Source organism: Sturnus vulgaris, chromosome 2 (genome assembly GCF_052056855.1).
Source record: "Sturnus vulgaris isolate bStuVul1 chromosome 2, bStuVul1.hap1, whole genome shotgun sequence".
Classification (NCBI taxonomy): domain Eukaryota; kingdom Metazoa; phylum Chordata; class Aves; order Passeriformes; family Sturnidae; genus Sturnus; species Sturnus vulgaris.
This window is the reverse complement of record NC_142244.1, coordinates 22,394,446-22,409,454: the sequence shown is the minus strand read 5'-3', so window position 1 is coordinate 22,409,454 and position 15,009 is coordinate 22,394,446. Positions and strand designations below refer to the sequence as shown.

Here is a 15,009-nt window from a genome sequence, read left to right as displayed (position 1 = left end):
TGGAGGAAATGGTTGTCTTTGAGGTGAGGTGGGGAAGCCACATGAGGAGAGCCAGCATTTCTCATCCTGGGTAGCTAGTTCTGTATTTTCAGGCAACACAGGTCCTTAGCAGCAGCCTCTGTGGCTGATTCTTTGGCTGCCTCTCTGCCTTCTTCAGCTGCACTCCCACGTTGGCTCATGCTGAGCAGTATCTCTCTCCTCAGGCTGCCAGAGGGAGCCCTTCCCTCTGCCCCAGACCCTGCTGTGCCCTCCCACCAAATGGGACACGTTCCCTCTCTGGCTTAGAGCATGTTTTGCCAGGACATGGGAACTAGAGGAAAGGGTGTATCTCTTAATTTTTTCCTTCCTATATCAGGCTGTCAGGGGCTTCAGAAAGCCCTTGAGGTCTGATAAATGCAGCAGGTTGAATGTTCCTTCTGATAGTTCTGAATGAAGACAGAATTGGTTTTCGGTTTTAAAGATATTTAATAAGATATTTTCTTCAAATCAGTACAAAAATTTTAAATACAAAATTATTTGCCTTTGACATATCTCATATATTCTGGGAACATACTGAAGTCACCAGTGTGTCTGGTAAACTGTCCATCCATTCCTGCCACCGTTCCATAAAATTTCTGAGATAAAGCACCACATTATATCACTGGAGTCCTTAGTCAATGTTAGACTGCATTAAACTCTGCATTTAAATAATGGTAATGCCAGTTAAATCCAATCTTAGTTCTGCATGAAAAAATCTAGTTCATTTTTGAATCAAAAGCAGTAGCGGTAGCTAAAGACATTGAGGAAGTGATGAGCACTTAACTCTTTGAACTAGTGCAGCAGTGTGTGATGTGCAGCACTGTACAGGGAACCACAGCAAGCTCCTCTGCCCTTTGGAAACAGAACACTTGTTGAGGTGAGATTAGCACCACTAATGAGCAGACAGAGACTTCGTGCACAGAAGTTACTGTCCTCAAGTACAGAAAAGTTTTGGGGCCTGCAGGTTCTCCTTGACAACTGGTAACATATAAATAAGGATTGGAAATCAGCTTTTAGATAGAACCAAGTTCTCAGATAAATTTGTGTGATCAGTATTGCCAGTAAAGTTATTGGTTGATCTCAAGCAACAAATCAGTTAAGCAAACAGAGCTACTTCTGCTTTACCTAGTCATTGAAGAGCAAACTGATTCAGATTTTGCTGAGTGGCAGAATAGGCATCTCTTGTGACAAGCCAAATGGGTTCTTGGTACAAGCACAGAAATCCAAGCAAATTTATGCCACCCTGAAGTATTGCCATATGTTGGCCAAAATGTCTCCATGATGAGGCACCAAGTAAATGGGAGAGATTTACCTCATCCACTTGAGCTGTGTGAATAGAAAATGGAGATTTTTCAAGTGCTCTGGCATTTGGAGGTGAAACCAGTCCCTGCTGGAGTCAGTGGTGACATTTTAAGTCCAGTGACCGCTGGAGAAGGCTCAGGGGCAATGGTCATGCCATCAGAATTCCTCTTCCATCATAAATAAATGGTTCAGGAAAAAAACACACCTGCAGGATTATTTTACTACAGGAGAAGAGAAATACAAGTCTCCAGCTAAGAGAACCTTTGCTTGTCAGGCAGATGAGCTGTCAAAAACCCAAGAAACCCCCCACCCAAATAAGCCACTCAAATTTTTTAACATAATTAGACACTCACCTACTCTTGCTTAGTCACTGTTTTTCATCTCATAACTATGATCAATGCAACAGGACTGAGTGACATACACTGATTTGAACTTTAGTACTGAATTACTGTGAATGAACTTAAGTAAGCATGGCATTGCAGAAATATATAATGTACAGCTAATATGTCCCCCTTGGGTGCAAAAAAACTGCTTATGAACCTGATACACATCTTTAGATATGTTCACCACACCTTTTTTTTTATAACTAGCTGTGCATAATGTTAAAGTTTGTATTTATTTTTTTGTTTTTGTACAAGATGGTCCAAAATGGTCATAAAAATGCATCTTTTGTGGTGTAAGTTTGAAGCAGAGGAGAAAGGTTTTGATTTTGTGTGTGTGTTGTGTGTGTGTCTGTTTTGTTTTACATGGGATACAATAAATACCCTGAAAATGACGAATGAACGTACTGCCCGGCGTAGAGTCCTGCTGCCTGCTCGGATGGCATCTGAATGTAAACCTTGTCTCCGTGCATCAGCTGCACCACGGCACTGCCCGAAGCCTGGTCCAGGAAGCCCTTCTTGTACTCGTCATAGGTGTACATGAGCGGCTCGTTGTTCTTGTACAGCGCCACCCACACATTGGCGCCTTTACAGTGGACGTGGTAGGCGAAGTAGTAGACGCCGGGGATCTCGCAGGTGAAGATCCCAGTCTGAGGGTTGTAGTTCTGCCGGCCGTTGTACAGGAGCTTGTCGAACTTCACGGGCACCCCGACGCGGGGGAAGGGCGTGAGGAGCTCTGCCGTGAACGCGGGCATCTCGTAGACAACGCCGCCAGCCTTGCCTTTCTTGCCCTTGGAGCCGTAGGGAGGCTTCACGCCGTCTATCCCTGGCCCCACCTCAGGCAGGTACTGTCCCACGGCTGGCGGAGTGGGCGGAATGATGACCGGGGGACCTGGCGGCCCGGGGGGGCCCGGTGGCCCCTGAAGCCCCGGCTGGCCAGGAGGACCGAGAGCCCCAGGTTTTCCTGGGGGTCCCTGCAGCCCCGCAGCACCAGGTTTGCCTACCCCAGGGAAGCCGGGGGGGCCGGGCATGCCCGGCTCGCCCTTGGCCCCTGGCAGCCCGGGGGGGCCGATGGGACCACTGGGTCCCGCGATGCCCGGGATGCCCGAGGGGCCCTGAAGCCCTTGGGCACCCGGGAGCCCGGGCTCACCCTTTGGCCCCACAAGCCCTGGGACACCCGGCAGCCCCGGCAAGCCTTTGTGTCCGGCTTCCCCCTTGGGTCCTGTGGGGCCCGGCAGCCCCCGCAGCCCAGGGCCACCCACTTCCCCAGGAAAGCCTGGCTTTCCCGGGAAACCCTGCAGGCCAGGTTCTCCCTTGGGGCCGACTGGTCCTGGTGGCCCTACGGCACCCCCTTCCCCTTTAGGCCCTGGGAAGCCGGCAGCCCCCGGGGGCCCCATGATGCCCGGCAGTCCTGGCTGACCGGGCTCCCCTGGTGGCCCTCCCATGCCAGGGGGCCCCGCGTGCCCCTTCTCCCCCTTCGGCCCCAGAGGGCCAGGCAGACCACCCACACCTCGCTCCCCTTTGGGCCCGGGGAAGCCCGGCTTCCCAACCCCAGGGAGGCCGGGGGGCCCCGGCAGGCCTGGCAGTCCCTGCTCCCCTTTGCCACCTGGGAAGCCAGGTTGGCCAGGCATGCCGTCCTGGCCTGGTTTGCCAATGCCAGGTGGGCCAGGGGGGCCTTGGATCCCAGGTGCCCCTGGAGGCCCCTGCAGCCCTAACTCTCCTGGAGGTCCGGGTTTGCCCAGGGGTCCCTGTGGGCCAGGGAAGCCAACCATGCCTGGTTTGCCGACCCCTGGTAGCCCCACGGGGCCAGGGGGACCAGGCAGCCCAGGTGGACCCTTCAAACCTGGCAAACCCGGGATCCCGACCCCCTTCTCCCCTTTTGGTCCTGGGATCCCAGGGATTCCTGGTGGCCCCTTCATCCCAGGCTCACCCTTTGGCCCTGGTTGCCCCTGCAGCCCTGGAGCACCTGCTTTCCCTATGCCAGGAAGTCCGTGAGGCCCTGGTGGTCCTTGTGGTCCAGGTATCCCCATGGGCCCAATCTCCCCCTTTGGCCCCATCTCCCCTCTTGGCCCTGGGGGCCCCATGACCCCTGGTTTTCCTGGCATCCCTGGCAAACCCGGCTTTCCAATTCCTGGGTATCCTTGTGGGCCTGGTTTTCCTTTGGCTCCTGGTATACCATGACCTGGCAATCCTGGTGGCCCTGGTGGCCCTCTTGGTCCAGGCTCACCCGGGGGGCCTTGCTCACCCCTCAGACTGCGCATAGGAATTTCTGGGCCAGGAAGAAAAGAAAAAGGGGAGAGAGAGAGAGAGAGAGAGAGAGAGAGAGAGAGAGAGGTAAAAGGTGATTGCAGTAATATCCTTCAAAAAACAGTTTTGAGTTGAATACACTTTTTACAATGCCTTGTGGTTTTGCGGTAGGCAGAGACAGCTAGTGAGTTATAAGTTGGTGTTGAGAATGAAGAGGATGTTGCTACTGTTTTTCATACTCCAAACTTCCATGTATGCTTCTGTTTCCACAAATTTTATATATGTGCATCACATGTAAAGGCCATTTGTGCTTTGGTGGTGTTTTTCACCTATACAATCTTAAACAGCAAAATCTGCATTTTGTCCCATGTTGCTGTAGATCAATCTACGTTTAAGAGCTTTTGCAGAAAATTCAGTGCTCTCATGCTGTGGGAAGAATCCTGGCATAAAAGTGCTTTTTCTGGAGGGGCTTAAATGAGCAAGATCAAAAAAGATTGTATCTGTAAGAAGTTTATACTTCTGTATACTGTCTGTATTTTCCCCAAAGGCTTTCGTTCCCATTAGAGTATTACTGGAAACCTGCAGCCTTAATCAGTATTGCTCTTTTGGCAGAGTCACGTCTAGTTATAGTTCTTCTAAACACTTTTCAAAATGTTTGTATTGTCCAAACCTACATTTTTGTGGATACGACCACTTATCATTGCAGGTCAGGGTGGGGAAGTTGCTGCTGGGGTTGGTTGCTTTTCAAGCTGTAGGCTTTTTGGGTTAAGTGAAAACTCCTTCCGGCTCTAAAATGTGTAAAGAAGTGAGAGGTTTGAGGAAGGACAGGAGATGAGGTTTCAGGACAAGAGAATTAACTGTTCTTTGGGAGACAGAAGCCTTTCCTCTCTGCCTGTGTTGTGTTCTATGCACATCAAAAATCTTTGCTCATGAGATAGGTTGATTTTGCTAGAGCCAACGGTGCTTGTTAAGACACTCCAAAAATAGGCCCTGAAATCTTTCATTTCCCTCTGAAGTCAGTGGAGGCTGTGGTTAGCTGGAGTTTCAGTAAGACAAAGTTACACACCTTGTCTGCAGTTGCACAGATGCTCGTGGTCCTCACAAGGATTTTATTACACTGGGTGCCCCTGGTGCCCACCCTTTGTATTTTGGACTTTTTTTCTTGTTTTCTTAATTATCTTAATACTTCCTTTACTGAATAGGGAAAGTGCTTGTACGTGCAGACTTGTGCATTAATCCTCTGTTCTTTCAATGCTTTTGTTACATCCATAAATAACTTACAGAAAGAGGACTCCAGAGTCTGAAGAGCAACTGTATGTTTTTATCTGCAAACCTCAAAATCACAGGGTCTGGACAAAGTCAGACAAAACAGTGATTTTCCCATAAATTCAAATCGTGGGGCTCCTAGTTCATATGTCTGGTTGTTGTAGTGAGAGTGGGAGCAGATCCAGACAGGACTCTGGGCCATCATTTGAAACCCCATCAGAGGGTCTCTTGCAAACAGGTGGGATGACAAGGTTTTTCCTTGAGTTGAACAGCACATGAGCAAACTTGTGTGCTGCAGGCTCATTGCAGGTAGGGGTGCTCAGAGGCTGTGCTGCAGCCCAGAGGATGACTGTGGTCTTGTGCTGGCGACCCTGAGCTGCCCCACAGCTCCCATGAACCTGTTTTGTTCACCTGTGGCCAGGTACGAGCCTGGCCAGTCCTTTGGGCACAGGAGCACTGTGCCCAGCCTGCAGCAGCAGCCTGCTCCAACATTCAATTTCCCCATGGCAAGCAGTGCTCTGGCATGCCGGATGGGATGGTGCAGGAGTGGGGAGGGACATGCTCACCTACCTTTCTCTTTCTTGGGAGCCATATCCTTGCCGAGCATGGGTATCTGCGGGACCTCCTTCCTGTACTGGGGCAGATGGGGGTACTCCTTCCCATAGGGCATGTGGGGCACCTCCTTGCCTAGGTGCTGCATCGGGATGCTTTCTTTGCCCAGTGGCATGTGAGGTACTTGTTGTCCGAGGGGTTGGTACTGGGGCACCTGAGGTGGCAGCTGCTTGATCCCATAGTAGGCACCACCTTGAGCAGACCTCACCAGCTCTAGATAAACAGTGGCAGCCACTGCCAGCAGCTGCACAGGGAAGAGCAGCATGACCATCACCTGTGAAAAGCAACACAAAGCACAGCAGCAACACAGTTGGCTGAAGATGTTCTTTTGTGTTTTGTGCATTCCCCGTTAGGGCAAGCTGTTCTCATTTTATGCAGCAAACTGGCCCTGCAAAGTGGCCCTGGTTTCTGTGCTACATCCTGTAGCAGACCAGTATCTAGGTTATTGGAGGCTCTACTCATGCAGTGCTATTACAGCAAATACCCTTTTATGTATTTCGTTTTATGCCACCCCAGAAGTGCCCTCTGTGTTACTCCACACAGGGACGTGCTCCCAGTTTGTTGCCTTCTCACCTGTGTCAGTGCCACAGCACAGCTTTGGGGAGCTCTGCTGCAAGCTCTGGCACAGGGGAAGAGCAGGCAGAGGATGTGGGGATCTCCTAAATGCATTCTGCCCGAGGAAGCTATATTGTCAGTGCCCCTTCTGCTTTCCACAGCAATGAAAGCTCTGTTTCTGAGCTTAAATCTGTGCCTGGGATTATGCCCTGTGGCTGCAGTGTCCAGGGGTTGTCTGTTCCTTTCACAGCTCCTTGCCAGCTCTCCTCTCAGCTGGACTGAGATCTTCTCGGGCTCCTCCCAGAAGAAGTGGGGCTGGTTAGGCTGCCACTGCTCCACGTAGGACCAGCCAACCTAACCCTTTCTCTGGCAGTGTTCAACTGTTTTCTAAAGGTCTCCCCACTGCAGATCCTGGCCCATTGCAAGGCAGCTCATCCCCGCCCCCCAGCATCTCACCAGTCCTGCTGCCACAACAGAACGGGGTTGGGCTTTCTTTCTTTTACTTCTTTATCAAACTGTTAGCTAAGGATTTCTTGTCCCTGCTATTGGCTTTTCTTTTTGCAGTTAAAGGTATTACCACCAGCTGAGCAGCAAATTAGGAACCGGGAGCTCCCTCAAGTAATTTAAATTAGGGGAGAGCATGTGGTAAAAAGAGACTCTGTGTGTTGGAGTATTTTGCCCCACAACCAAATCTGGCATGCAAGTTTTCAAATACACATGGCGGCCCTGATGGTTGTTGCCACTGTCCCTTTTTTCTACCATACAAAGATGCCTTGTACCCAACCTGGTTGCATTTCTGGGTCATTTGTACATTCCCTATGCATTTCCAGGTCATTCGTGCTCCAGAGCTTTGCCAAACTGCTTGTCAGGACTTGCTCTCAGCAGGCACTGTACTCTGGTGTGATGAAGGTGGCCTGAAGAGGTAGCAAGGGCTTTGTGCCACCTGCTTATTTTCTTGTCCTTCCCCAGCAGCCTGGCTTGACATAGAGGGCCAAAAAGTACCTCAGTCTGTGGCAAATGGGCTCAGCACTGTGCCCCCATGTCTGGGAAGTATCTTTTATGGGGACAGATTTTCCCCTGTGTGTCCTCCAGGTTTTATGTTTAGCTCCTTCTTGAAGTTTTCCATTCACTTCACATTAGCAAAGCACCTGGGGAAGTGCTTGCTGCTCTTTTAAAACATTTTTTCTTCATTCTGCTCTATGAGATTTAATCTCTAAATGGAAATCAGTGTATAATCATTACTGAAGGTGTAAACGGATGCTAGATCAAAATGGTGTAGTTGAAACAAAAAGCAGAAGGTTATTTTCAACAAAGATCATATATAGACATAGGAACTACAGAAAAGATGGAAATATATGTTAACAGCAAACCAAACATTTTAAGAAAATGAGATACTATGAATAAACACTAGATGGAGCATATGTTGCACAGCTGAGTTTCTACAGTCACTTTCCCTCCCAGGAATTCTTGGATGTAACCAGCTGCCATGTGGCAAAGAAAACCAGAGCCAAGATGTACAGGAGTTTGTAAGCGTAACTAAAGCCCAAGCACAGTCGCTCATCCTTGTTCAGCAAAGCATTTCAGCAAATGCTTCTCCTCCAGTGAGTTTAATGTGGCTTTTAGCCCACAGCTGGCTGTGCTGCTGTTAGCTAAAGGATTAGAGCCTTGGGACGTGGTATTTCTGCTTAAAGCTCAATGGTGAGCTTTGGAGGGGGAGGACAGCCTGTACATGATCAGTTATTGTGGCTTCGCTGGGGTGTGGTGACTGAACTAACTCCCTGCAGCTTCATCTAGGTACATTGACCCTTAAGCAGCCTCTTTTTTTGGTGGGGGCGGGGGGTAGGGGGAATGGGGGAGGCAGGGATATGTCCCCCGTCTTGTCGTTCTTGGCCTTCCTGCTCCTTTCTGTACAGAAGGAGTAACTTGCAACACCTTTGCCTCTCGGTAGCTGAATAGGGTAATGCCTGCCCAAGTTTGCAGGGAAAATCCCAGTTACGGGAAAATTTGCAGTATTCTCTGCATCTCTCTCAAAGGAAGAACATTATCTGTATGAAGGGAGAAATGCAGTGAAATCTTTTAAAAACTTATAAGCTACTGGGTGATATAGGACTGTTTATGAAATCTACTAGTATGAAGGGCAAGGTGGATTTTGAAGAATGAGGTTATTAAATTAGCATCTGGCTACTTTGTTGTTCTGGTGGCCAGTTTTGGGAGGTTGTTTTTTTAAAAAAGGTAACTTCAGTGGAATAAGTAGAGGGGAAAATAGGTAAAATTCCTTTGGATGAGATTTTCTCCTTGTTTTTATTACAAAACATGGATTTTGTGTGCGAGCGGGAGGTATTTGAAATAATTGAAAAAACTTTCCTTCGGGGAGACTCCAGCCTGCCTGTAGCTCAGGGTGAACTCGGCCTCCTGCTGCTTGTGCCAGGCTGGCCTGGCCCTGCCAAGTGTCATGCAACACACCTGCACTGGAACAGGCACCACCACGAGGTACGCGAGATGGTTTTGTCTCTGCACATGGAAATTTTGAGGGAGATCAGGCAGGACTTGTAGACATAGGAAGGCTCCAGAGAAGGAGGTGATCTCACCACATCTGTGTTTTCTGTAGTGTTTTTTGACTCATCCATAACGCAACCAGTGTGGCCTGGAAATGACAGATTGCTTTTCATCTATTGATTTTGGCTGGGGCTGGTGCCTGTGACTAGCTGAGATGGAAGGTGGGGGTTTATTTACTGAACAACCTTGGGCTAGATGGGACTTGGCTGACATATTTGTGGGAGGAGGTCAGAGGCCTCCCCTGTGGCCTCGTGAGCTGTCTGGGGCTTGGGATCTGCTGCAGGTACTGGAGACACAGCCTGTGTTTGGTATGGTCTGCCCAGCTCGTCTCCCCCTGCTCCCAAAGGAAGGAGGGATCAGACACAATTAGTCTTGATGAGAAATGTGGTAGAGTCATGTGTGCTGCTACTGAGTTATTGCTGTCAGATACCATCACTACAGGGAAAGCCTGCCCAGAAGCATGAGGGATGCTGGGAGTAGTCCTTCAGAGTTTCCACTCATTACCTCTCATCCTACTCAGCTTCTCTAAAAAGTTATTTATGTACTGAGAGAAGTTGAAGGTGTGTTTTTTCTGCCTTGCAGTTTGTTTCTGAATGCCTGGGTGCACAGCTCTAGTTTAAAGACCTCACTAGGAAACCCCCAGCATCTTTAAATGCCTAAAAGCTACTGAAAATCTTAGTATTGATTTTCAAAAGAAGCCTGTAGAGCCTAATTGTTGGACAGGTCCTCCAGAGTTTCTGAACAGCAAAAGGATATGTTTTCCCAGCAGTGACAGAACTCAAGGAAAACAGTGAGAAGGAGAAAAACCTGTGTTGAAGATTCAGCCCAAGTGCAAGACTTCCCACCCCCTTCATCCAAATCCCAGGAATTCAGGGATCACCTCCAGACCTATTCACATAATATGATCTGACATGCTTTCAAAGATGACTATTGGTAGAGCAGTAATTTGGCTTCAGATTGGGGTTTTCCAGGGTTTTTGTGAGAAAGCAATAGGAATGTGTCTATGTATTTGTGGCAGGTTAACAAGGGCATGTGTGCACCTTTAGAGAAGCCAATGGCTTGGAGAAAGCAAAGTTTTACTGTAACTTTGGATGTTGGAAGGAAGATGGAGAAGACGAACCACTGAGCCTTCCCACCATGTGATGTAATTTTGCACCAGTCATTCAGATTAAGCCACAACAAACATTTTGTCTTACATAAGGTGGGACAAGACACTTGAGGGTGAAAGAACATTATCTTAAACCACAGTGTTCAGTTGCTTGTGTGTGAAGGCATCTGGTTGGCTCTGTGGGTAAGAGTCCCTGAAAAAACACATTTTTACAGGCAAAGCTTAAATGAGAACATTTCTCAATAATCTCTTTTCTCAGCTCTCCTGAGAAAACTATAAAGGACCTTCGTCTGGCTATTTGAGTTTGTCAGCAGAAACAGGAGACAAAACAAAATGTACCAGCAGTCATAATTCTTAAATTAGTGTGAAGAAATAATGGCTGTTTTAAGCCTAATTATGTAAAGAATGTATGGAAAGAGTGATGCCCATCCACTTGGGACTTGAAATCATAGGTGGTCTTACAAAGAGTGGAAACTAGACCTTGATTTATTGGTTCTTACAGGAAAGTCATTACTCTGCAACCAATGTTGGGTTGTCTCAGAATTTAAAAGATACTCACCCAGAGACTACCCCCATGGGCTTAATTTACCAGCCCTTGCTTTTGAATTGCTGTATTTCCCAAACAAGCGTAAGGCATGAGTAGATCTCAGTGACCTGAAGTTTCTTCCCTACTGTCCCTTCCATAGGGGCTGCCTGAAGCTGCAGGGACCAGTTCCCCACTGCACTGGGGGGATGGCCTTGCTAGTGCTCTGGTTTCCACATGGAAAATGACTGCTGCAAAATGAAAATCCTAGTGACTCTGGAGATTTTGTTCCCAGAAGAATGCTACTAAAAATTGAGGATAAAAAGCTAAATTCTCCAGGGTGTTTTTATCTTGATATCAGAAGTGATTAGGGTGACTTCTAGGGTGACCTTGATAACAGATCCTATTACCAAGTATCTACAATGGCATATCCAGGAATGGCTCTGCTGTGCCAGGGACAGGAGATCCAATCACACAGGAGCATTGTACACCTCACTAAAGTGTCTGTCATACAGAGACATGCAAGAGCAGTATAATGCAGTGGAAATGGCAAACAGAGTGTTGAGGTGCGTAAGGAGTAGCTGGTGCATTGCAGAGAGCTGGTGGGTGAGGTGCACAACTGCTCTCTGGAGGGTTTCCACTAGCTGGCCCCAGTTCATACACAGAGGTTCATGGCAGCTCAAGGAACGTCACAGAAGGGCCTGTAAGACAGAACTGAAGTCCTCACAAAGTGAAATCAGGGGTTTTTTGCTGTTTTCATTTTTAGTGCTACTTTGGGAACAAGTACCTATCCTGTCCCTGCTTTCTACAATACAGATCCCTTAAACTGCTGGGTTGTGCTTGCAAATGTGTGCACACCCCCACTACATACATGTTTTTCTTAAGGTCTCCACCACATGAAAAGCATTGGATTAAGCTCTGGGCTTATAAATTGGAGGAGGGGATGTTAGCATTTGTAAACTAATTCTGTTAGCTAGCAACCTTTTTTGGAAGAATTCTTAGCACAAAATAAGAGCAGCTATTGAGGCTTTAGTTCCTGTAGTGAACTAAGCTATTCCTATCGAGTGAACAGCTGTGGTGACTTCAATGGTGATTTCAGATGTGAGAATCGAGCAAATGTTGATTGTCGCTCTTAGCGCTGATGCTGCAAAGTGTAGGTAACTTGAGCAGTGAATTTCCCCGCACATTATTGTCCACAGTTTTCAAAGACACTATTTAAAAACTTCGTCACAGCTAAAATTCATCTCTGGATTATTAATTCCTTTGAGGACTAACCTGTCAGTCAGTACTTTCTGAAGAGACCTAAGGGGATACCCTGTACTGTACAGAGACTGAATTTTAGTGGAAACTTGTGTTTTCAGGAATAGGAAAAAACAAAACCTTCTGCATGCCATATAATTTTGTATGTGCTCAAGAGCCATTTAATGCACACGTTGCCACACTTGTATCTTTCTGTGCCAAATGAGTCTTTATGTAATGTGGGCAGATGTTTTCAAATTTGCCAGCAAACTAATTAAACACCAGCGTAAGGGGTTTCTTTTTGCAAATCCAGCCATATTCCACATAAAAGCAGGGAGTGAAGGCAACCAAATGTACCTGAGATGGATTTCCTCTGAAAGTTAACCTGTTTTGTAACCCAAATTAGTACTAGCTACACTGATTTAATCTTATTTTCTGCAGTCAAGAGCAGGAGGACAGTGAAGGAGAGCAGAGCCCCTGTGCAAGGACTCAGCGATGCTATTGGCGTGTGATCTATGCCCCAGCAGCTTTGAGGTCCTGCACCATTTTGCTTGTAACAGTACCTAAAGCTTCACTGAAGGCAATACCTGTTTCTTGAGTAGGTGGAGAATTTACCTTGCTAAAGTGTCTATAAGGGCCTGTGCATTCAGTAGGGAGGAAAGTAGGATTTATGATTAATATAATCCTGCCTTTTTACTTCTTGTGAAACTCTCCTACAGAGATCAGGTTTATTTTTTTTTCCCCTCCCTCCTTTTCACTGTCCCCTCCAAGGAAACAAAGTAGTCTCAAGTGTCTGTGTTCAGTTTAGATTACCAAGAAATAGCTATTGTTCAGTATGTTAAAAATAAATTAAATCATATTTTGCTCAAGGTCTAACAACTGTGTCTTATTATCATGTGGTATTTACTAAATCAAGGCAGTCATAACAAGTATTGTCATAATAAACATTTTAAAACGCATGCATGCATAACCTGCTGCTAATGGGGAATATTCAACACGTGGCAGATGCTTGTTTCTAGGTTTTTTAAAATTCAAAATGGTGCCTAGAGTGTCTTTCTTGGAGAAGTGTGATAACATCTAAATAAGTGGATTAATCTTAAAAACTAATGGTCATCCATAAGCTATAGTTGGCTTCAGTGGCAATTATATGATCATTTCTTGCAATGCCTGGGGAGGTCTCTGTTTATCCATTTGTAAATGCATTTCCAAAAACAAAGCACTTGCTTCTACTCCAGTTCGTCTGCAAACACATTAATGTGTGTGCTCACTGTGGATTATCACCCAGCTTTCTGTATGAAAATGGCACTCTAGGGCTTCCCCAGTTTCTTACTTCCATACAGAGTATATCTGCATGTGGGCCTCTATCTGTTGCTTGTGTGCCTATGTGTGAAAACACACCCTGACAGTGGAAGCAGGTACAATGAGAAGGAGATTTTAGCCCACGCAGACATAATTACGTTGCCTCTAGTCTCCTCCTCATGCCCATTGTGCTGTGATCCTACCTATGTGGGTCAGGTAGGCATCTCATCATCTCTCTGCAAATCTGGGCATGATCAGATTGGCATCACCACAGCCCCAACTCCCATGCACAGGCCTCTGCTGGCTCAGCACAAACATGAAGCTCACAATTTATGATGATATTAAGATGCTTGGCGCTGGTAATTGATTTCCAGGCGGGTTCATCTCTTGCATGTTTTTGAGGATCTGGCCCAGATGCTGTTTGCTGGAAAATGCCTGAAAGCTACTTGGAGTCAGATGGTAGAGAGCCGTGACAAGGATCAGTAAGTTGGGCACCACGGGCTGGGTGACCACAGTCCCTGGGGATGCAGCTCTCTTGCCTGGTGGCATGTACTCGTTTGCACGAATCAGTGCCTGACCTCGGGCTGGGGAGGAAGGTCCAACGTGGGGGAATGTTTGCAGAAAAGCATGCGACTTTAATTATGGGATTAGAATTAATTATAGGTAGGATTTAGCAAATACCTGCCTTTGAATACGTTTTCCTGTTCTCTGCCATATGGAGTGCACTCGAACCCTCTACCTAATGATCTCTTCTGGGCAATTTGCCTGCAGTCTTGGTGGCAGGCAGATTTGATGGAGACACTTAAATGACTGCCACTAGATCCCCATTCTGTGGTCGGCAGCATGAGGTGCACGAAACCGGACCCAATAAGGTGGAACACACAAAGAGATCAAAGTGCAGAGCTGCCTCCCTGCTTATCGGCACGGAATCGCGCTGCTGGCACGGAGCCTCGGCCTGGCCGCCGATGTGTCCGAGCACAGCTGTTTGTTCAATGTGGGAACCGCGCTGAGGGCTCCTTCTCTGCAGGGCTGGTGCTACCGAGCGCTGCAGAAGGAGCTCCCCGCGGGTCACAGCCACTGACACCGTACAAGGAATTCGCCTTATCAGATGAAACGGGTTTGCTGTGCACAACACACTGGAAAGGAGGCTGGATTTCATGGAGGTGCTCGTGTAGTCAACCAGCCCTTTCCTAGGGATATTTGGGTTTCATTTTGGTGAGAACGTTTCACATCTACTGCCAGTCCACTAACCCCAAAATAATACAAAGACAAACAACTGGTGACTCACTTCAGACTCAGCTGTGTGATCAGTAGGCTGAACCTTGAGGTGCTGATAATGAACTATGGTGCTTTGGAAATCTCCCTTCTCAGCTGTCACTCATCATTCTTGGTATTGCTCTGCCCTGGGATAGGTTGTGCTGGCTCCCTGCAGTAGAAGTCTCCCAAATTTTCATGATACAGTTGTTTGTGTGTTATTATGGTTCAACAGTTTGCAAAGTGTATCACAGCATTTTACTGTTTTAATCCAAAGTGGTGCCTCTCGCAGTGCTGCTATGAATTATATTCTCTGGTAGAAGTGTAAAAAGTTATAATTTCACTACCTCTTGGGTCAGCGAGTTACAGCTTTGTGAACAAGCCACAGGCTAGCAATTGGCTCTAAATAACAAGGGAACTATCTGCACAGTTCACTGTTAAACCTGTTAGTGGAATGCTCCATCTCATCAGATGTATGGGAGAAGACAGAAGAGAGGGAAGAAGACTATCTCTTTCTGCAACAATTAACAAACTCAAGTATATCTTGAATCTTTGGCCAAATATGCATAAGTGCCAGAATGCTATTCTGAAGGATATCTACTAGTTTTACTGGTTAGAGAACTCTTAGTTCCTCATTTGATTAATTGAAT

General features: G+C 47.2%; 2 protein-coding genes across 3 annotated transcripts in view; one reads left to right on the top strand and one right to left on the bottom strand.

The window, feature by feature from the left end:
* The window catches only part of ST3GAL6 (ST3 beta-galactoside alpha-2,3-sialyltransferase 6), a 138,794-nt gene that overhangs the window by 85,970 nt on the left and 37,815 nt on the right, over window positions 1–15,009 (top strand). The gene's annotated exons all lie outside the window — the stretch shown is intronic.
* Window positions 446–15,009, bottom strand: part of COL8A1 (collagen type VIII alpha 1 chain) — an 87,915-nt gene continuing 73,351 nt past the window's right edge. For both annotated transcript variants that reach the window (XM_014878588.2, XM_088158849.1), the window contains 2 exons: window positions 5,784–6,099; window positions 446–3,969 (listed from right to left, as the gene is read on the bottom strand). In XM_014878588.2, coding sequence (XP_014734074.1) covers window positions 2,063–3,969; window positions 5,784–6,096 — 2,220 coding nt within the window. In that variant the 5' untranslated portion in view covers window positions 6,097–6,099 and the 3' untranslated portion in view covers window positions 446–2,062. The remainder of the gene's footprint in view (window positions 3,970–5,783; window positions 6,100–15,009) is intronic.